Genomic DNA, 27467 nt, shown 5'->3' on the forward strand with positions numbered 1-27467 from the left:
CATCAGTGATCGCATTTTGGAGTATTTATTTGATGATGTACATTTTACCGTCCTGATTCATGTAGAATGATGCCGGGGAAAACCACCATTATCCATAAAAATACGGGGAAAAGCTTTTTTTTGTTTGTTTTTTAAATTTTATTACCAATATAGCTGTAGTCCCAATGCTTACAGTTATTTAAAAATGGTGACTGACACTCATTTATCAGCTAATTATCAGTAAAACAATGACCCATAATTCAAACTCTCAGAAGTCTATTTTGATTGTGCTTAAGAGAAAATTATATTCAAAAAGTTTGCCAATAAGAAATACAGCATCATTTAAGAAACTTATCACAGTAAAAAACTTTTCACCTGACTGTACCATGAAACAATTTTACAATGAAATAAATAACTTTTATAAATATCTTTGCATTCACAGCATTTTCCATAAGAGATTCTACTATGACAAATCACTGAAAATTAAAGGCTGACCTGACCTAGCCAAACAAAGTCTTGTATTACAGCATTTTGACCTGAAATAGTTTTCATAAGGCACAGAGAGAAGACATTGAACAGTAATAAAAATAACAAACCATTGTATATTTAGCCCCGTCTACAATTATCCATGTCTTTATCTGGCTATATTCTTAAACAGTAGTACACACAGAACAGTGTTGTTCATTAAATATCTGTCTTGTTAAAAGATGGGGCAAATTCACTTAGCTGAAGTGAAATTGTCAGCACTGGGGCACAGGTCGTAGAGATCTCTAACCCTGTTCTAAAACGGGACAGGTAAGGGTCTGTGACATGGCCCCGAAACATTCAAATCATCTCTCGTTTTCAGTACTGAAAGCATACCAATGGAAGGTTGAACTTTAAAAAGACAAGTTCCTCCATATTTTCCAGCAATGGCCTCAGTTGAGTCAGGGAACAGTTTGTACTGGTTGTGTTGAACAGCATCTCTGCTGGAACAGTGCTAGGAGGGCAGCCCACATAGCGGACAGCGACTTTGGCAAGGACTGGCCACAGAAACTTCTTCAGATTCCAATATTCCAGGGGATCACAGCTTTGATCAAGTATATCTTCCTCTAGGTACTCCAGCACAGCCAGCTCAGAAGACTTAGGTTGTTCCTCTTTCTTAATCTTGTTCCTGATGTTGTCCATGAGAGCCCAGAAGTTGTCATTGTTACCAAGATCCCTGTTGGAGGCAGGATCAGGGACTTCACTACATCCGTTGGAAGGCAAACCCTTGGTCTCAGCTGAGGTAGATAATGACGCCTCAAGTTCCTGGATGAGGTCCTGCTTGCATTGCTGCGCCTCCTCCTCTGTGAACAGAGAGGTCTTGTAGCGAGGGTCCAGCATTGTGGCCCACATGTATCTTGGGTCACAAAGTATGGAGGACATTCGGCTTGCCATGGCTTCCTTCAGAGACTTCACCATGTTGTCAATGCCAACGGTTTCATCAAAGAGCATATCTATCTTTCGGTTAAGGATATGAATGAGCGGTATCACTTGGCCAAGGGTAGCAGTCCGATTACTCATTTCTCTGCAGGCCACCTCAAAGGGTTTCAAAGCACTACAAACAGAGTGCAACACTTCCCACTGGTCACAGCTGATCATTTCCCTGAAACCGCACTCTACCGACATTTCATCAATTGCTTTCTTTTGTTCTAGCAAACGTTCAAGCATGTACAAAGATGTTTTCCATTTGGAAGGGATATCCTGAAGCAACGGATTCTCAGGTAGGCCGTAAACTTTTTGTAGCTCTACTAGCTTCTCCTTTGCTTTTGCTGAACGATAAATGCGCTCGCAAATCTTTCTGGCAATGCTTAGCAGATTCTGAACCATCCTTTGACTCTTTAGGGCTTCTGTTACAATGAGGTCAATGGAATGCTCAAAACAGTGCACAACTGTGTGATTGCTGTTGTCCAGTGTCTTCCCAAGGCTTTCATTGTCTGTTACAATGAATCCAATTTTCAGACCTGAAGAACAGATCCATGTGCCCCAGAGGTACTCAAGATGCTTCTCAATATTTACCATGTTATAATCACAGTCAATCTGAGAAATGCTGAGAAGGGCAGAGCAGTGGAAGTCCTGGCCCTGAGGTTGCACATAAGAGTTGTAAGTCACCCAATGTGCTGTTAAAGTAAGATATTCACGAGTCTGGCTGCTGATCCAGATGCTGGTAGTAAAATGGACAATGTTGTTTTCAGCCTCTTTCATGTGTGTGATCACAACCTCCTTCACTCTTTCATACATTTCTGGTATGGCGTTGTTCCTGAAGAATGAAGAAGAGGGTAATGAATATTGTGGTTGTAAGTACTCCAATAATCTGTTCAGGCCAACATTCTCCACCAGGGCCGAAGGCTGAAGATCTAGCACGAGCATTTCTGCAACAAGTTTGGTGATTTTTCTAGCAATTGGGTGGAACTCATCAAACTTTTCATTATTTTCTTCAATTGAAGAAGTATCAGTGACTTCTTGTTTTTCTTTAATTTCACTGGAGGACACAACACATGAGTTGCTGCCATTACTTTCAAGTACATGCCCATGAAACCTTTGAATGTGTCTAAACAAGCAACTGGTGCCAAGATTTGTTGCCTTTTTCCCTCTGCTTATGGTGCGGTTACAGTGCAAACATACAACCTTAGTAGGATCTGAAGCAGAAAAAGAGAAATGATTCCACAGCTTTGAAGTCTTTTTGCTAGTCACAGGCAATCTCTTTGTATTCCTGTTAGTCGGTCTGGCGCTCACTTTGGATGACTGTGCTTCTGCAGCAGTGAGAGTAGCATGTGGCGAGTGAGATAGTGGCATATCATACTTTCTGATTTGATCCCTGAGGACATCAGGATGTCGTCTCATGAGATGTCTCATCAGGCAGCTTGTTCCAAAGTCTCCACTCTTCCCTTTGCTTATTACACATGGGCAATAACGGCATAATGCTTTCATCTGGTCAGCAGGGGAAACCATGAAATGGTGCCAGACCTTTGCCTTCAACTTTTTCATAATTGTTTTGTTCTGACATAAAACAGAACTTAGGTCTTCAGTTAGGCTTGGGCCTTCTGAAAGGTCATCAGGTGATGAACTTGGGGGCAAATCTTTGCATACTTTCAACCCAAATGACATATCAAGTGAAGACTCTTGTCCTGATTGATATGACACCTCATTTGAGTCTTCTTTTGCATCCACGTTCTCCTTAAAATGTAAGGACTCTTCATCCAACAGTGCATCAGGAAAACAGGACATTTTAGGAGGTTCTTTCATCATCTTTCCTGTATCGTGCTGTGAAAAATGTGACACAACAGTGTGTGGAGTGGTATATGGTGGTGGAATGCTAGAACCCTGATTATTTTCTTCTATCACAATGTCTCTGTGGGCCCGCCACATATGACGAATCAGGCAGCTAGTTCCAAGGTCTTTTCCATTTTTCCCCCGACTGAATTCATTCATGCAATGCACACATACTGCCTTTGAACTGTCTGCAGGAGATAAGTAGAAGTGTTTCCATACCGCTGACCTTCTTCGAGAATTTGAGTTTTTGCTGGTGGTGCCAATGGGCTCTGAAAGACTTTCTGCAGTACCTTCACTGTGGTTGTGGCTGGAATGCGTGGGGGAAGCCATGGAGTTATTTTCGGCACACTTTTCTAATTTTGGTGTAACTAAAGAAATGCCTTTGAATAGGACATCAGGGCCATCAGTAGAAGAGGCAGGGGTCAAAGTGCTTTTCTGTGCAGCAGGAGCTACTTTGGATGCCAAGGCCCTATTATTTGGCAAATCCGGGGGAGGTATTAAAGATGGGGAAAAAGAGCTAGTTAAGCTACTGGAAGGGAATTCACTGTCGTGCATGAGGGCAGTGGGGTGAGCCCTTCTTACATGCCGCATCAAGCAACTGGTGCTAAGGTCTTTCTCATTTTTCCCCCGACTGAACTCTTTCACACAGTACATACATATTGCTTTGGTACTATCCCGAGGCGATATGAAAAAATGGTTCCAAGCAGGAGACTTTTTTCGAGGGTTTGCAGCATTTCTCATAGAAGACAGACTTTGTGTTACAGCATCCATTGCAACATCATAAAGAGTACCAGTCAATCCATATTCCTTATTTTTTGTGGTCAAATAATGGCCTATTGAGCTGCCATAGGCTACAGCTTCATCTTCGATACCCTTGTGGACTGAGCTCACATGTTTCATTGATATGTTTTTTTCAGCTTCTTCGGGCTGGGTTTCTGAATCTTGTGAAAAAGATCCAGTATTTAAGGTCTCATTTACAGTGGCCAAAGAAGCCATGGAAACATCCTGGTCACATGACAGTTCGCTTTCTGCTGGAAGCTCTGGACCCCCTTTGTTACCCTGAGATATCTGGCCTCTTGATGACCTCTTCGATGAGGAGGCCAAAGACAGAAGTTCCTTAAACTGTATTTTAGAGGAGCCGGGCCCATATTTTCCAGGCACAGTCTCAGAAGAAGTGCTGTGTGAGTTAAACACATAATCATCTTGACCCTCAGTTTTCAGACAGATTCCCTTTTCTTCTTCTTTCTCCTTGTTAGTTTTGTCTGGGCCTCCTTCATCACTGTCATGAGAGAGGCCTTCCTCAGTGTCCATGTTAGCAGACCTGGATAAAGAGGCTTTTTTTTTTTTTTTTTTTTTTTTAAATAAATCAGCCAGACAAGTAATGAAGATTCATAGGAAAATTGTTTGGTTTCCTTTTACTTTCCCTCTCCATTGTTGGTTTTGTTTCAATGTTCTAGCAAATAAGTCCAGGAAGTCTGGATTTTTGCCATTGATGAAACAGTTTCAAGAATCATGGGAATGCTTCTGGATGTCATGAAATCTGGTAGGTTGGAAATAGAGGAATAAAATGTTAAACATTATTCATAAATTTACCAGATAAACAGGTACAGTATTAGTGTAATAGACACACAGAGTACCTATAAAACTTTCACCCCTCTGACTTTTTCCATCTTTGTTTTACAATATTGAATCACAGTGAATTTGATATACTCTCTCTGACACTGATCAACAGAAAAATACTCCCATACCTGTTTAGTCAGTTTCCTAATAACAACATCTTGAAAGAAGAAATATTCTAAGTAAGTCTCTAACAAGGTTCTTGAAAAGCACCATGCAGGGGAAGAATGTAGAATCATTTCCAAGAGGCTGAATATCTCCTGGAGTACAGTTGAATCAATCATAAAAGGAAATCTGGCACAACAGTGAATCTTCTTGAGCAGGCAATCCTCAAAAACTTCACAGCACCATAGACTCGAGGAGTAACAGTCTTATGTGGCTGAGATACAAGAGACTGTGTATACGACGACAGTTGCCTGGGTGGTTCACAAGTCACAGCTTTATTAGACAGTAGCAAAAGACAGCCATTGTTGATAAACCTTGTGACATTCTGGCTAGTGTTTGTCAGAGATTATATTAAAGGCTGTGAAACAAAGGGGAAGAAGGTTCTATGGTCTGATGAGACCAAAATGGACCCATCTGGCCATTATTGTGTGATAAGGCTAAATGAATAAGTAGGTACTTGGTTTTATAACCTTTTTCCATAATCCAATCAGTTTCCCCATCCCTTTTGATGAATTTGGTTAATTACACTACATAGCGAAAAGGGACATGAACCACAGACCCTCCGACTGAATGGAAACTAACAGAATGTGACTGAACCCTATGCAGGTGAGTCCCAGGCACACAATTTCCATCCAAAATTTCTCCCCCTATCAGATCATTATGGAACTGTACTGTCACTCAGCTAAGTTTTAGTGGAAGATGCCACAAGGGGAATAAATTAGTTTTCTATGATACTACCATCACAATATGTATGCAAGTTTTCTTTGTATTTAAGTGTACGGTAGGTAATACCTACAGAAAACCTGAAGGAGCGAGTAAAGCACCATACAGCAGTATAGAGTAATGAAGGGAAACCTGTTATTTTACCTCGTTATTGTGTTTTCACAAACGTTAACTATTCAAATAATAGTATCCATTTTAAAGAGATTTGGTGGTATTTTAGCAGAAAAAAAATAAATATGGTGTGAAATTTGGGGCTCGGGAACACAGATATTACAACCGAAACGAACGGTATGTCTTTATGCGTGAAAATAAGGAAAATTCACCGCACTAAGGATTTCCATTAATGAATTAGCGCGGGGGGTAGTTTTCTTGATTGATTTGTGTTTTTATAGGTGAACAAAGATGATGATTACGGGATTTTCTCACCCGACTCATAATAATCACGGCACTGATTTGCTAACCGCATATGCGCGTCGCTTTGCAAAAAAAGGCGTCTAAAGAATGAATAAATGAAACGCATGGTCTATAAATGGAAGCTTGTGAATATTCTGCTGCCAGACAGACTTCCCTGGTGGGGGGGTTAGATAGATGCGTGTTTGACTGCAAGAAGCGCGATCGAACGGGGGCTTTGTTTGTGTGTGTTCGACGTGGAGCCAAACACGTGGAACATCCGGTGTAACTGCAAGCTGAGAGTGACATCTGTGCCCGGGAATTTCAGCAGCAAGTAAAATACTGCGCAGACACACAAACAAACCGCGGAGTAACCATGAACAAATGAAAATAACATGGGCTCCCCAATAATAAATTAAAAAAAAAATAAAAAAAAAAAAGGAGCAGTTAGTCACTTTTACTGTAATGAGGCGACACTCATGCGAAGACAAAACGAGACCAATTTGAATTTCTGGAGTAAAACTCACGATTAACCATTTCCACTTCTGAACTGTATGAGAACATAAGCAACAACGATAATAATCATAATAGTGACATCATCACACAGCTCAGCGCTGACAACAGCTGGTTGTGACATCCTCAAATGTTGTTTGTTTATCACAAATTCTACCTTTAACAGGAAGTAGGTAGAGCTTACAAAAATAACATGATAGAGCACACATTTTCACGTAGTGCACTTTCTGATTACATCCAATAGTACTCGGTCTGTTAGATTTTCTCTAGAAACTACTCATAACAATAGTGTACAGGCACGAGTTAAGGGAGTTAAAGCGCAAATGGAGGTAGGAAATTACTTGCCATCACATGATGAATGTACCTTGCTGTCACAGGGTGTGCGGGGCATGCCATTCTTAGTGCACCACACACACCCAGCAGTTTGTTCATTCAGTCTCCAGAACAAGGCAAAAAGATCAGGGTAAATTTTGCGTTTGATCGCGAACGCGGTGCCAGGTAGGCCGCACAAGAACTGGTGCCGGCGAAGCAGAACCACATCCTGGCAGACAGGAGGGGACACTTGAAGAACCGGATCGACCAAAACACCTCCTAAGTTGTTGTACCATTAAACATTTAACCCGTCCAGGTTACTTTGACAAGTATAATAACACACGTACCTGGCGGCTCTGAGCTTTATTTCGGTCCGTGTCGGCAACCAAATGGTTAAATATAGATTGTATGCACTCGATGTGAGGGATCAGTAGCAGCGCTTTTGTTCTGTCCGTCTAACATGCAGAAGCTGCAGTTACGCGCAGTTCGGGGCGGAAGAAACGCGCTTCTTTGACGTCACGGTCTTTAAGTGATTCCAAAATGGCGACATTGTAATGAAAAGGAAAACAAAACAGTGTCCTCACTGCGTTCAGTGGAAGCAGCTGTTTATCTTGTTCAGGAATCAGCGGAACGTGTTAAATACAGTAGATGCATGCACTCGATGTTCTCAATATTCGAGTATAGTGCTTATTAGTGTAACATGCAGATAAACACACACCGATAACTTGTGTTTTACCTTGTCCGTGTGTGTGCTTTAAATTAGACCTTATGTACGGGGTTTCTTGACCTGAGGGTCTCTCTCAGGGGCGGGGAAGCGCCATTACGGGTGAGGCAAGGGATCTTTAATTCCACCGAGTCAGTCCTACAAATGTAATAACTTGCTCTAACATCTCAGAAGTTTGGTAGTACTGCTGCATTGCGTGATTCCGTAGCCATTGAGACAACAAATCTATTGTAACAGTATTACATGCAGTAAACCCATTTAATAGTACATTAAAAATCAAGTTATTTCCTATTATACCCAGTTGATGTAATCAAACTAGGCGTATTGCTGTAATCTGTATAGATCCGGTAATTAGTATTTAGAGGTGATTTTGCTAAGATTATTTTATCTAAATAGGTTTAATTAAAACAAAGTCTACAATCAGAACGCACCAATTCTGATTAAGTTTGCAACAGCAAACCTTGCGTTCAACCGAGGTTCATACTAATTTTTGAGCGTACGCGGTTCTCGAAACTGATTTTTAAAGTCACTTCCCAATGTCGTTACGTCATGACGCCGTACGTGGAGGGCGGGACCTCCCTCTCCGGTGCAACCGCATTGTTGCTGGGGGGGAGAGAGAAGCTCGAGGCAGTGGCTGATCGTTATGAAAGTGAAGACATTTCTGTCTACGGAATGTGTTTTTTATATTAAAAAACAGTTTTATGACGAGAATAAACACACACTCCGAATCCCAGTGTTCACTGTGAACACATCCTGCTTACAGCTCGCTCGTACTGCCGAACGCTCGAGCGGCGCCCGCGTTGGATGAGAAGACCGTGCGGAATTACGGGCCTCGTCGCCATTGCTTCCTTCAGCGCTGCTGTGGTCTGCAGCGAAGCCTGCAAAGTGCGGGGTATGTCCACCATTACCTTATTTGTGAGTCTTGGAACTGAAACTGATAGAGACAACACCCGAGTGTACATAAACGCGGGTGTTGGCATGCGGAGGGGCAAACAAAAGCGCACCCGGCTGTTCTTTTTGTAGCGACTAGGTTTCTTCTGTGTTCGACGCCATGTTTGCTTTTCCCTTGTTTTATTATCTCGGGAGTGAGTGTCCTGTTGCCTGGGCAGCTCGCTCTTCCCTCTCTACAATAGCACAATAGCACACTGCACAGTCCGTCCGGTTTTGGGCTGCCGGCTGTCAACAAAATCAATCTGTCAGATTCTGACACACACTCTCCTACTATGTGAGTGCGTCCCATTGATTCGAGCCGGACCCGGCTCGGCACAAGTGTTTATGAACTAGTTAGGGCAAACAGAAATAGGCAAGAAAGGGCTTCTACCCCACGTTTCTGCAAACGCACACCAGTTGTTTTGTCCTAAACTGAAGGTTTATTTGGTTTCCCTAGGTAGTTTTATCAAAATAAAGCGCGTTAATGCATGAAAGTGGAATCAGCAGCTCGCCGCTGCCCACGGGATTATAGCGCTCCAGTGATTTTGTCGAAGAAGTGTTACAGTTGACAGGACGGAGCTACGTCGTTGACGTACGACGTCCTCTCTGTTTTTCCTGGGTCGTTGACGTACGACGTCCTGACCGCTTCTTCTGCGTCGCTGCGCACAGCAGCCGTTGCCACGGGAAACCCGAATGAATGGACAGCGGAGCAGTTGACCGGAAATAAAAATAAATATTATTTCTGTTCATTTAGCTGATACTTTCTGCAAAGTGACATACGGCGCTAAGATGCGTATAACAGTATACTGTTATATTTATATAATAATTTACCCATTTAAACAGCTAAGTCCTTTTTTTTCCAGGATAAGGTACTTTGATCAATGATACTACAACAGAGTGGGATTCAAAGCAAGCTTCAGGTTGCAAGACAACAGGTGTAAACACTACACTTCTCACTGTCCTCATGTCTTGAATTTTAATCCCTTTGGTGACATGCAGGTGTTCTTAAATGGATGACATATGCTATGCTCCTGTGGCTGAAGCACCTGTTGCTTTTTGTTACTATAGAGTCATTGCAGCTGCTAAGCGAGTCGCATGAAAAACAGATAAAAATATTTGATGGGATTGACTTATTCAGATCTAGGCAGAGAGAAAAAGAACTGCAGCTTGCTGTTAAATTATATTTTTTTAGCAGCTTGGAAATTAATTTTCTTCTGTTTTTTTAAAATATAAATTTTTGTGTTTTGTTTTTCAGTCATTGTTGGAATGTTTATTGCTGGTATCTATTTCCCTTAGATTTCTTGTTTTAGTTGCCTCACAACAGTCGTTGGATCTTGTGGCATATGGTGTGTTTTTTTTTTTTTTTTTTTTTTTTTTTTTTTTTTTTTTCTTCTTCTTGTAGTCACAGCTTATTTAAAGAACAACAATTTTACAAAAATAAAAAAATGTAAAAAGGACTTTATGTATCTTTAATCATTTTTTCAGAATTTATTTTGTTAGATTCATATTATATGGGACTGTACCTTAAGATATAAATTTCTGTCCAGCAGATTTTGTAGCTGTTCAAAATGAAGAGAAAAGCAAAACATCCTCGGCCATCAACGATACAGCGCCCAGCTTCTCCTATAAAACCGTCGCCAAATCGGGAAACCCTTACATATGCACAGGCACAGCGTATGGTTGACCTGGAGATTGACGGGCGCGTACACAGGATCAGCATCTTTGACAAGCTTGAGATAATTTCTGATGACGATGCCACTGCCCAGGAGATCATTGAGTGCAACAGCAACAAGGAGAACAATGAAAAGCCACAGCAGGTCCTGGTGCGGTCCATTCGGCTGAAGAACAACCAGCAGAAGAAGAACGCGGCACTCACTGCTACACAGGGTACACAGGCACCGGCAAGTACGCTGAAGGAGCCCAAGATACGCACTGTGGAATACAACCTTCCTGTGGTGCCTCGTAGACCACCCACCTACTACACCTACGTGGAGAAGACACCGGAGGAGTTGGACGAAGAGGTTGAATACGACATGGATGAGGAGGACTACGCCTGGCTAGACTTGGTCAATGAGAAAAGGAGGAGTGATGGCTTCAGCCCCGTGTCACAGAATGTGTTTGAGTTTCTTGTGGATCGATTGGAGAAGGAGTCATTTCTTGAGAGCCAGGGCCTGACGGACCCACAGTCACTCATAGATGAGGATGCTGTCTGCTGCATCTGCATGGATGGTGAGTCTCAGAACAGCAATGTCATCCTCTTTTGTGACATGTGCAACCTAGCGGTCCACCAGGAGTGCTACGGTGTACCTTATGTCCCTGAGGGTCAATGGCTTTGCCGCCACTGCCTACAGGCGCCCACGCAGCCTGCCAACTGCATCTTCTGCCCCAACAAAGGAGGGGCCCTCAAGAAGACGGAGGATGACCGCTGGGGTCATGTTGTCTGTGCCCTGTGGGTGCCTGAGGTGGGCTTTGCCAACACTGTCTTCATTGAGCCCATAGATGGAGTGAAGAACATCCCTGCAGCCCGCTGGAAGCTCACCTGCTACCTCTGCAAGGAGAAGGGTATGGGTGCCTGCATCCAGTGCCATCGAGCCAACTGCTACACAGCCTTCCATGTGAGCTGTGCGCAGAAGTCAGGCCTTTACATGAAAATGGAGCCTGTGAAGGAGGTCACAGACTCGGGCACCACTACCTTCTCAGTCAAAAAGACAGCCTACTGCGACACGCACACACCTCCTGGCTGTGTCAGGAGGCCTCTTGTCATCTACGACGAAGCCAAACCAAAAAATGGACTCTGTCAGAAAGGGTCCAAGATCAGTGGAAAGCTGGGGTTGAAAAAGAGCCCAAAGAAAAAGAAGAAGAGTAAGAAAGCAGCATCTGAGACTTTATCAGCCATTCCAGCAGTGTCTGTGCCTGCTATTTCACCCCAAAGGTAAGTCGCTTACTTCAGATATGGTCAGATTTATAGGATTTGGTATGCTCTTTCCTTTGGTGGTTTTCAGTATGCATTGTTGTTAATCTGATATATTTTTAAAAGCCACAACGAAAGTGGAAAAAGTAAAAATGTGTTAATTTGTGAAATGTTTCTTTATCACACCTTATTTCCATTCCTTATTTGTATGTAAATGTATTCTGCTTAATATTTGTGAAATCTTTCAGAATTAGAAAGCTACGTTATTTCTATTCAAGGCTGACAACAAAGTCAAAAAGTGGTTAGAAGTGTTCCTCTGTCCCGTCGTTAACTCTGATAATATTGTTCCTTTTGTGCTTAGATTAAACACAATCTTGAATCAGGTGTCTATCCAGAAGAAGAAGGTGTTTTTTGAGCGGGTGGTGAGCTACTGGACTCTGAAGAGGCAGTCAAGGAACGGGCTGCCCCTTCTCCGCAGGCTGCAGTCCAACCCGCAGACTCGAACAACGCAACCAGTTAGTTCCACAGTTCAAGCCAAAGCAGTGTTGCCTGTGAATGCTCAGTCTAATGTTTGCCCATTGTGTTTCTGTCTTTGTTAGGCAGCATGTGTTCCTCAGGAAGCATGTATTGCAGTTGCTAAAGGCAGGTTGTATATGTAGTATTAGTATTTGCTGCATCATTCATTATTTATAAGGACCTTCATTATTTGATCATTAAAGGCCAAGGCATATTTTAGCAGTGATTATTTTGTCTGGGTTTGTCTTAGTGATGGAATATTACAAGGCATCAGTAGGTACCAGAACCTTTGCTGCATCACCGTAACTCTTTCCTGCACTTGACTGTGTTTGATGTATCACTGTGTCCTGTGGATGAATGTGTTTACCTCTCCAGAAGGAAAAGGAGAAGGAGAGCCAAGCTCTGAAAGAGCAGCTGAAGGAATGGCACCGCCTGCGGCATGACCTGGAACGGGCACGCCTCCTGCTGGAGCTCATCCGCAAGCGGGAGAAGCTCAAGAGAGAGGAGGTAGTATCACACCCATATCACCCGGGCTGTGGGTCTTAAACAGTAACAGGGTTTTCCCTGGAAATCTTATTTGCCCTTAGGGGAGTATGAGATGAGGTATTGCCTGCAGTCTTTTTAATGGTAATGCTGCAGTTTGCTTTTTAAAAAAAAAAAAAAAAAAAAAAAATTAAGCTGGTAAACTCAGTGTTCATTAATGTTATTAACCCTTGTCAACCAGCTGAGTTAATTGAGAACAAGTTCTGTAATAATGTCCCTGAAGTCTTTTCCTAGAAGCACAGTTACAAATTCACTTTGCATGAGGTTAGTCTTAATGTATATGCAATTCCTGATCTATATTTTACGTAGAGCTGTTGCGTGGAATAACAGACATGGGTAAGTCAGAAAGTATTTCCAGTGTACCTAAAAAAATAATTATAACGTTCTTCTAGATACATTTTAACTTGCTCTTGTATGTTGGCTTTTTAAATGTAACAATCCGGCCAAATCCCTGAGGTGTGAGCTTTTTGGAGAAGGAAGGTGTGTGTGGCCAAACTGTGCTCTTCTTTATTCTGTCTCAGGTGAAGCTCCAGCAGACAGCCATGGAGGTACAGCTGACCCCATTCACCATCCTGCTGCGTTCCATCTTGGAGCAGTTCCAGGAGAAGGACCAGGCCAGGATCTTTGCTCAGCCTGTGAGCCTCAAGGAGGTGAGTTATGCTCCACCAGAACATATAAGTATTGACAGAGACCTGTGACCCAAGTGCATAAACTTCTGCTTATTATAAATTACATTTATTAATTTAGCTGACACCTCTCTATACTTAAATGATTTATCCTAGTTGGAAAATTTTTACTGGAGCAATTCAGGATAAGTACCTAGATACTACAGTAGGAGCTGGGACAACCTGGGTCTTTTGTGGGCAGGGAAGCCTAAGCAGTACACTACCAGCTGAACATTTCTGAAGCATCCCGTAGATTTTAAATGTGTATGGAACAAACTGTTTATAATGATCGAAATACCCTGCTGTATAAGTGGTCTAGATTCTGTCACTCTGTGATAAGTGTCAGTTCAGCAACGAATTGATTTTTATTTAAGAACGTATTATATCAAACATGTTAGTCTTATGGTATATCCTCCTACATGACTGACAGTGGAAGCTTGTTTTCAGACATGGATTATGGGGATATGCCTTGCTATGTGTGGGTTTTACCATATCCTAGGTCCCTGACTACCTGGACCACATCCAGCACCCGATGGACTTTTCCACAATGCGCAAGCGCATCAACACTCAGGGCTACAGGGACCTGGATGAGTTTGAGGCTGACTTTGACCTCATTGTGGCCAATTGCATGAAATACAATGCCAAGGACACCATCTTCTACCGGGCAGCGGTACGCCTGCGAGACCAAGGCGGAGCTATGCTCAGGAAGGCTCGTCGCCATGCAGAGCGTATCGGGTTTGATTACGCCAGTGGGATGCACCTGTCTGAAGTGCCGAAGCTGGAGCCCCCTCCCCCGTTCTCCTGGGATGATGGTCAGTCAGAAGTCTCAGAATCAAGCCTTTACATAGGGGGTGCAATTTTTTTTTTTTTTTTTTTATTTTAATAAAATAAATGCATGTACCTCTGGGGCATTCCTTTTGTATTTTGCATAATGGTTTTATCAGTGTCTGAGAACTACTGTCTTACAGTTGGAGGGAAGAGGTCAAAGTCTGCTGTAGTAACCTTGAACAATATACTACTCGGGACTGATACACTAAATTAAAAAAAAAAACTTGCACTGCTGTATAAACATGTAGAATTGTTGTAACTACCTTCACATTGTAACTCACTCTTGTGAAAAGTTTTTGTTAGAGAATGCACTAAAATTTGTGTCCAAAATAAGTGGACGTGAGTGGAGATTATTTAAAATACAAAATTGTAAAGAGAGTGAAACTGAGGGGATCTGATTAATTGTCTTCATAGTGTACTTGAATAGCTGATGTGGTGCTGCTGCTGAAATCTTTTAAAACTATAATTTAATTTGCTGTAGGGACAAGCAAACACATTTTATTTAAAGTTTTTTTTTTTTTTATTTTTATTTTTTTATAAAGTGTGTGGCTTACAAGGATTTGCTGACATGCAGAAATGGCAGGGAGGGTGTGTGTGCCAGTTGCTTTGTCTTTGCCATGTGCACTGCCAATGGGATTCTTTCCCCATTTGACCTCTCTGAGAAGAATCCTGGCTCTCTTGCAGTGGACTGGCTGCTGAATCCAGCCAACCGGGAACACATGTCGCTGGACGAGCAGCTGAAGCAACTGCTGGAGAAGCTCGACTTGACAAGCGCTATGAAGTCAAGTCCCTCCCGCAGCAAGAGGCTGAAGCTGCTGAAGAAGACCATCAGTGATGTGCGGAATGAGATGAGCCTGCGGCAGACACCTGCAACGTCCTCCGAGCCAAGCTGCTCTACTGTGGCGGAGGAGGAGGAGGAGGAGGAGGAGGAGGATGATGATGAGGGGGTTGAGGAGGCAGGACCTGCGGACCAAATCCCAGAGGAAGACGGTGCGGGACTCTTCGGCACACCTGTGCTAATAGTGTCGCAGTTTTACATCACTTAGTGCTGCCTTCCTTTATTCCTGTCAATGGCTCATTTAGTACCGCTTGTCTCTGCTTCCCAGTTAAGGTTAATGACCCCAGGCTGACCCTCAATGCCCCTCACTGTAATGGGCTTACTGTGCTGAAATGCTCTACAAGACTATAAAAAGAAATTTCTGATCATTACACTTTCTTGGTCCACTCTGATGAAAGTCCTTTAGGATTCAGTAGGATTACTGTTTTGCGTCCTCCTGGACACACAAATGAATACCTGTCAGGCAAAAGCTACGGAGCTTTGTTTTGATGCAGTGAATTACTTTTCTTGCATCGTTTTGTTTTACAGGGGACAAGTCGCTGCCACCAAAGCTAGAGCCTTCGGACTTGTTACCTCCAGCCGTGAATTCGGATGGAAGTTCAGAGCCACCCACGCTGAAACCCATCGAACCAGGTCCTGACAGCAAATGTCCAAAGCGGCCCAAGTTTGATAGTGAGAAACACAGTACTCCAGTTTCCAGTGAGATGTTAAATGGACACTCCTCTGAGCTACCACTGACCAATGGGGACTCCAGCATGGTGACCACGCCCACACTGGCTGAACCTGTTGGCAATGTCAACCGGCGGACCTCAGTGCTCTTTCGGAAATCTAAAAGCATGAGTCCGCAGAAACCAGTCAAAGCGGGCGATGCAGAAGCTGGTTGCCCGCAGCTGGGGACCAAGACCATCTTGTCAGTGGTCCTTCCCAGGCTGGAGACCCTCCTGCAGCCTCGGAAGAGGTCTCGCAGCGCTAGTGGAGACACGGAGGACGAGGAGCCATCCCCTGTGAAACGCTTTGATGCAGGTGAGCTGTGGCCTGCAGTGCAAGTTGGATACCGCCCCAGGTTACGGAAGCACATCAGCGAATGGCACGTGCAGAATTTGAAGTGCTGTCAAAGCCTTAAAAATGTTTTACTGAAAATTTTACTTCTTGTGGAGTTGGTGTTGAATGGCCTCCAGTGATTGACACTGAGGAGAACATGATGAAAGGATGTTATTTTATATACGTGTTTTGGATAAATTTTGTCTCTTATTGTCCCGTTTTCATGGGTGACAACGGGTGCTTGGTAGGAAGTGCAGCTGCAGACGCGGCCTGCTCTGATGCTTCTCTCTCACACCTCCAGGACTCTCTAACGGCTTTGTCGTCGACCAGGAGAAAGAGCTCAGTCCCAGCAGGCAGCTGGAGCCCCGACGTAGGTGCGCCTCAGAGTCCAGCATCTCCTCCAGTGGCAGCCTGCTGTGTAGCACCAGGTACACCTTTGAGTGAATTTCACTGTTGTCTGTTCATGTCCTGTGGGGGAACTTCTCTTGTATGCTTGCAAAGGGTGGGCGTGAAAGTATTCTGCTATGAAAATGGGTAAAAATAAGATAAAAGCACCAGCAAAGCAAATGCACTGTGAGGCTGCCTCTGGACTCACTAAAGCGTTTGTTCTCCAGCAGCAGTACAAGCCTTCCAAAGTGTGGGAAGGGCAAACCAGCGCTGGTGCGGAGGAGCACTGTGGACAACAAAAACGAACTGATAGCCTGCATCGAAACTGGGAATTATGCCAAAGCTGCCAGGATCGCAGCTGGTAAGTTTCTTGTTTTCACCCCCCCCCCTCCCCTCCCCCATATGTTTCCAGGAGGTTGAGGGGCATGTGGAAATGATGCATCAATTCTTGCATATGTCCGATATTTATTTATTTATTTTCAAATAACCTGAGTGTGTAGTGCAGAGGGCTAGCCGTGGCTTGACACAGGGCAGGTGCAATGTAATGCGCTGAGTTGCTACAAGAAAGGTGTTGTGTTGAAGTCAGCTGTCCTTCTAACTGTGCGGCCCATTTGTTGTGGTGAACTGAGATAATATGGCTAAAGGAAACATTTGCTTCCCCTTTGCGCTCTCTGAGCTAGGTATTTTAGCTTCCTGTGGATAATTCATAAGGGACAGCCACTGCATTCCTCACCGGAAGATGAATATTTAGCCTTTGACTTTTCTCTAGTTATCTGTTTTTTCCCCTCCAAATCACATTAAAATTAAAATGTTTATATTACATGTTTGGATGGGCTGTCACATGTATACAATGTGTTGATCTGATATTTTAATTGTTGACTGACCATGTCTCATGTGTTGTATTGCTCTGTCACTATAAGCATGGCTTTGGGAGTGTTTTCCTCTGTATTTGCAGTGAATCCCCTCATAACTTGATTGTCGTTATTCCTGCTTCCGTAGAAGTTGGCAACAGCAATATTTGGATGCCCGCTAGCGCTGCAACAGTTGTACTGGAACCTCTAAAACTAGTTTGGGCAAAATGTAGTGGATATCCCTCCTACCCTGCCTTGGTGAGTGTGTGCATGTGTGTATGAGACTGAGCGTCTTTTTTTCCTCATTCGCACACCCCACCCCGCTCGTCCATCTGTGCCTGCTATGCCTCCAGCTGTTGTGAGATGTGCGTCCATGCGAATGCTTTGACGGTGCCGGGAGACTGTTGGGCGCAGTGCGGTCTGTTAGTGTGGCACTGGGACCCGTCGCTCCTTTCAGTTCAGCTCAGCTCAGAGGGATACGTCACATTAACCACTGATCTGTCTGCAGCCCAATCCGCAAGTGACAATGGCAGTGACCTTTACTCGCATGTCATTTAAGGCTTTTCCTACTTGTCCTCGGTTCTGATTGATTGATTTATTTATATAAAAGTCATTGTTAGAAAAGGGGAATATAATATGTCTCAGTAAGTTGCTTAATGTTCTGTACTTATTTTGTGTATTCTGTGCTTTTAATTACACAACAGTTCTGTTGTGCAATATCTAATTGACGGATTTCATTCAATGTATGAAAACATTCATAACCATATTAACCACCTGCTGTAAGTTACATGTTTAAGAGGATGTCAGTGAAAATGTTTTAGGTGTAGTGTTTAGGTATAGGTCTTTTTGTATATGCTTAAGCAGTGACTTTGTCTGATGACCCTGTGCAGAAGCCTCAAGCCTGGCTGACCTCCAGCTTCAGTATCTTTTGTTTGTTTTTGTTTCTGTGTTTGTTTGTGTCTTGTAGATGAGCTGTCCTCCATTCTAGCTTTTTCAGCATGTCTTCACATGTGCCTCCCTTAGCAAAAATGTGAATTTGGCCATCAAATTCAGAGTCTCTATCTAATGCAGATAATGGACCCCAAGGTGCCCCGGGGGGGCTGCCATCACAATGGGGTTGCCATCCCAACGCCCCCCATGGACGTGCTGCGGATCGGCGAGCAGATGCAGTACAGGTCCGGAGAGAAACTCTTCCTCGTGCTCTTCTTCGACAACAAGCGCAGCTGGTAAGCTAACTGCTTACAGTGTTATAAATTCTACTGCTACAGTCAGGCAGGGGGTTATATACCCTGTAATGAACTGAGTGCTTCTTATTATTTATTTATTTGCTTTTGACACAGCATTCTATATTTGACTTGATTGTGGTGTCCTGTCTAACATTGAATTTATGCATCTTTAAAATTCATGGACAGCATTTATTTTGGTTTTGTTCTTTGTGCTCTGAGTTGTGAGCCAAGGCTGATATGCATTTCCTGCAGTTCCCCTTAATATTAGTGTTATGTTGAATCTTAACTGTAGGCTTTGGTTTCACCAGGCAATGGCTTCCTAAATCTAAGATGGTTCCTCTGGGAGTTGACAAAACTATCGACAAGATCAAAATGATGGAAGGCCGCACCTCCAGCATCCGAAAGGCTGTGCAGACGGCCTTCAGCCGTGCCATGAACCACCTGCGCCGCGTCCAAGATGAGCCCGTCAGCGACTTGAGTGATGTTGACTGAGACTGCCTGGTGCTCGTTGGCTTTCCTCGATCGCATGCTGCGCTCCTTCCTGTTCCCCACCCATCTCAGACTGTTACTTGATGAATGTGCAAGAGTTTCTCTGCTTTTCTGTGCTCCGGGATGCAGTTGCTGTACCCAGAACTCTGATGGTTGTTCCTCCCGGTCCATCCACTCTGATCTGTTTTCAGTTGCTTATTTAAGTGTAAATACCTGTATATTGCCTGACACTAACTTATTTCTGTAGATTTTTTTATGCACATTGTACATTACTTTTCTTAATATTTATACATTGGTGCTACAAAAGCTGTACAGTTGTAGTTGTTGAATGACTCCAATAGGGCTAATACTGCATTGAAAGTATTTCAAGGTTTTCATTTGTTCATTTCTTAAGTTATTGATGTTGAAACTCCATAAGCTTCTCACCTGGCATTAATTTGTGTGTGTGTTTTTTTTTTAAACAAAATGTTTTTATATGAATTTTAGTATGTTTCTGCTTGTATATATTTATATAAATGTGTATATCTCTATCTGTATACTTCACAGGGGAACTGTTAGGTGATTTTAATACCGGAAGTGCGTGGTCATTCTCATGAAAACCAAAAAAAACCTGCTGCCCAGATCCCCCCCCCCTGGTTTTTCTACTTTTGATTTGTGTAATATGAAAAGTATTGCATAAACAGTAGAGCATCTCCTTCCTTTTACTGGTTTTATTTCACTTGGTTACTGGGACCTGTATTAAAGATGTTAGTGGTGCATCTGTTTCTTGTAAGCAGCAGGGGGTGTAGTGATGGGGGGGAAAAAATGTATATGCATTACTTTATATCCAGAGAAATTGTAATAGTGGTACACTAAGAGCCTATTTTTTGTGATATTTTTCTTTTTTAAATTATAATTAACAGTGTGTATGTCATAACCTGTAATTGTTGATGGTTGAGCTATGGAACGTGTTTAGTTGGGCCTGGGTAGCAGTGGGTAAATTTTCAAGGCTTTATTTTAATGGTATGTTGCATACCATTGGTTTTCTTTTTTTGAATCCCACATTAGTTCATTGGTCCTGGTATGGCCTAGTGGGTTTTTTCTTTTTTTATTTTATATAAATACACTGAAAATAAAGAGGATAAATCATTTACAGTAGGTTGCTGTGCAGTAGGCATTTGTCCTAGAGCCATTTGTCTAACTCAGTACTGACTGATAAGCTCTTTCTTGCTTATAAAAATGTGAAACATTTTGACAAATACATCTGTGTAGTAAGTTATTTTGTGTAATTTATAAATATCTCATTGGTAATGCATGATATTTCAGGTAAGATGTGGAGCTCAAAGTGCACCAAAGTTCTGACCGGACCTCTAGGTGGCAGTGTTGTACTGCAGTTTGCACGTATTCAAAAGCCAGGCGATGTAACATGGGAGATAGATGAGCTCTAAAGGGCTTTGTAAGACAGGTACACTTACATTTCCAGATCTTACCATGATAGACTCATACTGTGCACTTGAGAGAGTTCAGATATATGACAGTCTTGAACTGATAAACTTTTGTCTTAACTGTACTGTTGCCTTAATGTATACATAAGCCTGAGGTCCTTACCTAGTCAGTACGTCATTTTGACCTGTGTCTTTGCTCTGTAGTTCCATTTCTATTGGTCTCATTTCACATTGTGATAGATTTTTGTCTTGTGATGGACTTTCATATGATCCAGGGTATGTAAGACATTAACCTTTTCAGTATTTTCACTGTAAATAGCTGAAATAATCTGCAGTTAATTTACCCAATGGTCCAGTGTTAGTCTTCGCGCTGCCCTGTTTTTGTTTGGAAGTTTTCCATTTGCGGCTAATTTATGAGACTAGATTTCTCCCTTCTCCGTTATACACAGTCGTATGCTAATTTTGGTAGGTGTGGTTAATATCATACAGTGACAGGAAGAAACTCAAGCGTGAAGATCAATCTCATACATCAGCTTGATCAAATGAGTTTGTTTGGACCACAGCATCCTAATTAGCTTTTGGCCTCCTTCGCTTGCTGGGGTTTGTGAAATTGCCCGTCGGAAGCCAGCAGGTGAGTCTCAATGGTGACTGGGGCCTGCGGACGCATTATTTTCCACACTGAAGTAGTATATCACCTTGAGTGTGGTGAGGATGGCACCTATGGAAGGGGACTTCAGTTCGACTGGGACCTCAGAGTTAGAGTTAATTTAGACCCTGAAGCACACAAGAATAATTCTGAGTGGTAAAATAAATGGTCTTCAGTTTTTGATATTAAATATGCATTTCACAAATGTTTATATTAGTGATGTACAGTAAATATATATTGGACTTGGAAATAGAGGGAACCATTCGCCGCCGCAGCATCTCCATCCTAAGTATCTTGAAAACGCAATATGCCACTGCAAAGTGCGGATCTGTAGTCCGCAGGGTGCCTGCCTGCTCGCTGCAATTTTGGGGTAATTAATTGCTTTTGAGCCGATATGAAACAACCACATAATCGGCTAAAATTCTATCAGAAGTTAATTTGTGCTTGAGCGCAGAAGTGACCGAGGGGGAGTTTGTCTGAGTGTCAACTCATGATGATCCCTTATTATTGTTCACTGCTCCACCACTGTCCCGCATATTATGGACCTGATTGTTGAATTTGGAGATACTCACATCTCTCACACGCACTGTGAGAGGTCACCTGTGTGTCGGGCCTGATGACGCTTGGAGCCGTGAATATGCAACAGCTGTATTCCAAATAGAAAAACAGCGTGATCGACTAGTTCAAGGCACACGAAATCAAACTCTTTCGAAACTTCAGCACTATTGCTAGTCCTTGTTCTCTACGTAGGTGCTATGCCAGCTAGGATGAGACACCGAAAGGTGTAATTGCCTGTGTAAAGGTGTCATGCAGCTTAAAAGTCCCAATACCTTCTGCTGTGTCTGAATCATCCCGACGACTGAAATTCCTCTGTCTGGGTACTGACACCCTGAGGTTCCCCCCTTGCCAAAATAATGGTACCGTATATCATCTTGTCAGGTGGAAATAAGTCATTACAATACACTGTACTGGTGCCTTATTTAAACCAGGGTATCTGTTGGTACTTCGTTCAGAGAGGTGCCTTATTTAGCCAGAACAGCGAGTTCCAGCCGTGTGAATTAGACGCCGTCTGAGCCGTCATATTGTATATTGCTGACATTTCGGTCAGTTCTGCCATTGTTAACATACCTGCAAAGAGTGCATGCAGTGCTGCAGGAACATTTCGACAGCAAAAATATTCTTTATTTCCCTGTGTAACAGTAAAGTGACCTGGCAGGCAATCCATCACTGTATGAACTGTACAGGTCTCATTTATTGAAAAGGTATATTTATGCATACATTATATACACGCACACACATATATCCAGAAAAGTTAAAACTTACAGTTAAGCTCAACATTGCTACTGGTTTGTAACATTAAAAAGCTTTCATTTCAATTCAGGTAACTGTAGACCTGAGTAGTTTTTTTGATGCGGTGCTTCCTTACTTTTTCCTTAAGTTGATTTTTAGAGGTCTGCTATTTCTCAGGAAACACCACCTGTGCATGATTACTGTGTTTTGACTACTTCACCGACCTCAGACGGAACACATCGTCGTCTTATTATTCCCTTCCTGCATTTTTTGCCTGAACTTCATGAAAACATAATTGTATTTTGGAAAAAAAAAATGCATTGGTTTACAATCAATTTGACCTGAACAAAAGAGTTCAGGTGTAAAGGGCAGCATCTATACTATATACTGGGACATGGATGGAAATCCAGCTTGAGGTGTGCGGAGCTTCCATGTTTTTTCATTTATATTCAGCTGAATTTTTCTCCAAAGCAACTTAGAATGTTAAGCTGCTTATAACTATGCTCCTATACACTTTTCCCATATCTGTGTAGACTTCCTCTGACAGTCCAAACCCATACGTTTCAAGTGGATTTGTGACTTCAGATAGTCTGCAGTGAGTGTGTTATGCTGCTCTATTGCATAAACGGATGAATGATTGTAGGGAAATCAGTGTATTTCTCATTGTAGGTCACCTTGGTCAAAGGTGCCTGCTAAATACTGGTTAATAATCGTTATACGTCGCTTTGGAGAAAGTGCCTGTTTAATGAGAATATATGTAAATGTAGTTCTCCCTGTGCTGTGTAGAGAAGGGTTTGTCTTAGAAGTGAAAGTCAATGGCCGGTGATTTGTACGTGGTACACTGCTGTGAGTGTTCATTGCCGTGAATTTGATGAGTGTTTTGAAAAAATATTACAGGACAATGAACTCAAACATACAAGCAAGTCATCAGAATGGCAGAAAAAAACTAAATTGAAGTTATGGAATGGACCAGTCAAAGCGCTGAACTGAATCTGATTGAGAGGTCGTGGTAAGAGCTAAAAAGAGCTGTTCATGTTTAAGATCTTACAGACGTAAGACGCCGAGCTAAGGCAGATCTGCAGTGAGAAGTGATGCGAGACCCTGGTCAACAGCTGCAGCAAGTATTTAGTTGCGGTCATTGCAGCTAAAGGTGTACATTTCATTATCTTACACATGAAGGAAATGCACTAGAAACCCTACTGGTGCCACCTCTCTCTGACTTCATTCATGAACTTCTAGAACTCATAACAATCTGATCAAATTTAATGTGAAAAGCTACAAAAATAGGGGAAATTGGAAAGTTGGTATGCTTTTTTTCACACAGCTGTACTTTATTGGGACCTGAAACAAGCATGATTTCCTTGATGTATGTGCCACACAGAATAACCTTAACATCTTGTGGGAGCTTGTGTAGTGTAGCCCACATTCACCTGTGGAAACTGTAAATTGGCTGCATCTGCCGGCGGAGACTTAAGGGGACATGTGGGGAGGATCACACCAGGGGTCGGCGAGCCAGGCAGCGAGAGCCGTTACCCTCGGTTATGAGGCGTAACCCCAGTGTCCACAAACCGCCTAAAAAATTCCCACAGTAATTGCACAAGCAAGAGGAAAAAAACAGCTAAGGCTTTGTGTGTGCCCTGCGGTAGGTGGTTCTCCTCGGAGAACGCCTCGCTCGCTAGCCAAATAAATATTAATGTACTCTGCTCGTTCTTCGCGCATTTTTAAAGTAACGCAAACACACGCAAAGAATCAACAATTTAAAACGCTCTTCCTAAACGTTTAGATTCAAAACCGCCCAGTTATTGAATCCTCATAATAATGGTTAAAAACAGCTACTTTTTTTGATATTTAATCCCTTCTGGCTACATTTTGACAGTTTTTTCTGCCAGCACACCGAAAGACAATCTTAAAGGTATAAATATAACAGATAAAAACCATGATATGTATCTACACACCTTAGCACTTGAAAAAGCAAATGTTGACACGCGGTGCCTGTCTCACCCGTGACAGCCCCTTCATCTTCTCAAGAAAAACAGCATCACAATATGCACTTGAAAGAGATGCACCGGAGACAAAGTGTTTATGCAGACAGATGTGACCACTCCATAAAAAAACACGCCATAATTATTACTTAATTTGCCATGAATATAATCTCTGTGAGTTTACCTGGAAAATGTGTAAGAGCAAGTCTCTATGGCAGGGTCTTTGAATTCAGAGAACATCTTCTCTAATTAGGATAATTAATAACGTCCAGCTCATTACTACACAAATTTGCCTTTCACACATAATTGTGTGTTTTTCGACAGCAGATGAGTGGCCCGCGAATGCAACGATTGCTAGCCCGGCTTGTGCGTTTGAAGGGTAATAGTTGTGTGTTCGTTGTTTTGTGTGGGTTGAGGAGCTGGGTGTGGGGAGTACAATGATCGCATGGTGCAATATGGTATGTGGGTTGGTGTTGCTGACGGTGTGCGTGTGTGTGTGTGTGTGTGTGCTGTCTGTACACCCCCTGGTCTTTGGTAATTAGCCGTGGGACGAGGCCTGGCCCAGGGGCCTGAGGAAGGGAGTGCTTCACGGGGCCCCGACGGGACCCTCGGTCTCATCAACATTCCTCTTTTCAAGGGCACTGCCGTGAGTGACAGGGCTTATTGTGTGTCGTTCCGGAATTGGATTTGATCCTCGGGGCTCTGCCGAGAGGTGCCGGTGCCGGTGCCGGTGGTGGCGGTGGTGGTGGGGGGGGGTGTTCGTTCTATCAGACGTGTTAGATTTACACGTCCCTTCTCTAACAAACAGAGTTACCTCTCAGAGAGGAGTGCTGCCTGCTGCATTGTGGGAGTGCGTGTGTCTCCATATGGGATGCGGTGCGATGTGTTCAAGATGGACATGCAAAGGTCTGAGGCAGAGAGGGTTTGGGAGAGTGGGAGAGGGTGCCTGTGTTTGTTTCTTCTGTGTGTTTGTGTGCAGAATGAAATGGGTGGGTGGGTGGGTGTGGAGGGGGCTGCAGTACTAAAACACCTGCTTTTTTGTAAGGTTTCCCACCATCTCGCAGAATAAATCTGCTACACCAGTAATGTTCCTTGCTTCAAAGGAATGATGAAATAAAAAGAAATGTTGGCGTCTGATGCTGGGAACCTGTCCCCACCACTGTGCGAGAGAAGTGGGGACCTGCGCTCTTCCTAAGGACTGTTTGGAAGCCATCTCCACACTTGAGCGCCCTTGGCTCTGCCGTGGTCGACAGCTCAACCGCTTGGCTGGCGCATCTGGGTTTTATTCCGGTCGAACTCTTGATCGCGTATTTGGGGGAATTAGCGGTAATGAATACAGGTCACCGAGTGAACGAACACGGAAGAAGGGGCTGCTGTTGTTGGCCCTGTTGAAGCTTTGGAGGCTCAAAATTGCAAAAATTGCTCACAGATAAACTGGAGATGGACCGCAGTTTAAGGCTAGAGTTGATTGAAGTTATCCGTTGCAAACTCTGATAAAGCTTCATGTTAATTCCTTTTAAATGAATACTCACACGCACATGCACACACTGGCTGAAGCTGCTTGTCCCGTATGGGGTCGTGGCAAGCCGGAGCCTAACCCAGCAACACAGGGCATAAGGCCGGAGGGGGAGGGGACACACCCAGGACGGGACGCCAGTCCATCGCAAGGCACCCCAAGCGGGACTCAAACCCCAGACCCACCAGAGAGCAGGACCCGGCCAAACCCGCTGCGCCACTGCACCCCTCCTACATTAATTCAGTTCAATTCAATTGATTTTTACAGAGCACTTTTCTCACACAGTGACACAGCGCTGAACAAAGGATCTGAGACATAATACAAACAAAAGGTTGACCGTACATTAAATTACCACAATAACTATATTAGGTATTCAAGCTATAATTAAGCCAACTGGCCACAGTGGAAAGGAGACAAAAAAAGTCCCAATCAAAAGGAAAGGGAGAAAAAAAACCTCTGAGGGGTCCAAGTGCCAGTGGCGGCACCTCCACCCCTCCTGGGCAAATGCCTTTGGAAATGAAATCATTGTTTGCTGGACATTCATGAACCAACAGTCATGGGCAAACAGAGAATTGTGAGGTTGAGTGAGACAGTGACTTATATTTTCCTTGTTGTCATAGCTGGAAAGGGTCACTGGAATAAATCGGGTTGAGCACCTTATACCAAGTTTCCATATCGGGACATCATACTGGACTTGAAGTAGCAAGTCTGAGGTTTCAGAAGCGTGTGTTTGTCCTATGGATTAGCTGAAGGTTTGGCACCATGTTGCACTTTCTCAGTTTTGGGTTATTTTTATTGTTTTAAACAGAAAATGAAAAGCATTCTTCCCACAGATGGGGAAAATTCCTATAAACGATGCTGAAGCCTCCAGAAAAAAACTGAAATAACGTATAAAGCAAATAGATTTGTCTATTTTCTGCGAGCGCAAAGATAAGAACCTGACATAAACGCTTTCTGGCCACTAACCTTCCTTAGCGTGTGGGAGCAATAATACAACATACGTATCATTAACGAACGTACAGTTATGTGACGATAGCGACATACAACAATGAAAACACTTTTGTGTTAAATAAACAAACAAATACAGTTACTACTGCGAGTACTGGCTTTTTAATTTATTTATTTATTTTTGCGAAAAGCCCCCTTATTTCGCAAGAAGGACGCTAAAGGGTTATTCAGAAGTGTTTTTGTCAGTTTTATTGCTTGTGAAGAAATGTAAAAATTTAGTGAAATATGTGGTTCGGGTTCAGGTGGAGATTGCGGCTGTGTTATTTACTGAGGCAGTGCTCAAAACTGAAAAAAGTTTAATCAAAATTCAGAAATATTATTAATAGCTCCCTGCATGCATACTAAATTGAATTTCATCATATTTTCCAGCTGCTTTCTATTCTGAGAAACTATTCATGGAAACGGAAAAACTAAAGAATCATTTTGCACATGTACAGTTCAGACAGAATCCTGTGAAATGTTTCAGATCGCTGGATACCCGTTTCTGGAGATTGGGTTCGAGTCTTGAGGCCGTTTCGCTGTGTAGGTGTGGTTAGGTACTGCGCAGGGGTCTGTAATAGTAGGGAGACTCATTTGGTCCACTGTTTCTGGCTGCCAGAAGACAGGAACATCTTCCGGTGGTTTTGGAAGACTGAGCACTGAATCTTGTTCTCTTCAGC

General features: G+C 43.0%; 2 protein-coding genes across 8 annotated transcripts; one reads left to right on the forward strand and one right to left on the reverse strand.

Moving 5' to 3' along the window:
- Positions 1 to 248: 248 nt before the first annotated feature.
- zbed4 (zinc finger, BED-type containing 4) lies at positions 249 to 7685 on the reverse strand. Its single transcript, XM_029247106.1, has 2 exons — positions 7341 to 7685; positions 249 to 4813 (listed from the first exon to the last, which is right to left on the reverse strand). The coding sequence occupies exon 2, from the start codon at positions 4582 to 4584 to the stop codon at positions 823 to 825; it is 3762 nt and encodes a 1253-aa protein (XP_029102939.1). The 5' UTR covers positions 4585 to 4813; positions 7341 to 7685; the 3' UTR covers positions 249 to 822.
- A 631-nt stretch (positions 7686 to 8316) lies between these two features.
- LOC108920988 (bromodomain-containing protein 1-like) lies at positions 8317 to 20111 on the forward strand. 7 transcript variants are annotated; one of them, XM_018730162.2, is made up of 13 exons: positions 8317 to 8609; positions 10195 to 11579; positions 11920 to 12073; positions 12450 to 12581; positions 13139 to 13267; positions 13782 to 14094; positions 14795 to 15100; positions 15477 to 15971; positions 16291 to 16417; positions 16604 to 16737; positions 17376 to 17485; positions 18299 to 18453; positions 18762 to 20111. In XM_018730162.2, the coding sequence occupies exons 2-13, from the start codon at positions 10216 to 10218 to the stop codon at positions 18943 to 18945; spliced, it is 3603 nt and encodes a 1200-aa protein (XP_018585678.1). In that variant the 5' UTR covers positions 8317 to 8609; positions 10195 to 10215; the 3' UTR covers positions 18946 to 20111. The 7 variants fall into 7 exon arrangements, 5 of the variants coding, with proteins under 5 accessions (XP_018585678.1, XP_018585677.1, XP_018585679.1 ...); XM_018730161.2 differs by having other exon boundaries at positions 10198 to 11579; XM_018730163.2 differs by having other exon boundaries at positions 10198 to 11579; positions 16607 to 16737.
- The last annotated feature ends 7356 nt before the right edge of the window (positions 20112 to 27467 follow it).

The sequence above is a fragment of the Scleropages formosus genome, chromosome 21, assembly GCF_900964775.1.
Source record: "Scleropages formosus chromosome 21, fSclFor1.1, whole genome shotgun sequence".
NCBI classification, from domain to species: Eukaryota; Metazoa; Chordata; class Actinopteri; order Osteoglossiformes; family Osteoglossidae; genus Scleropages; species Scleropages formosus.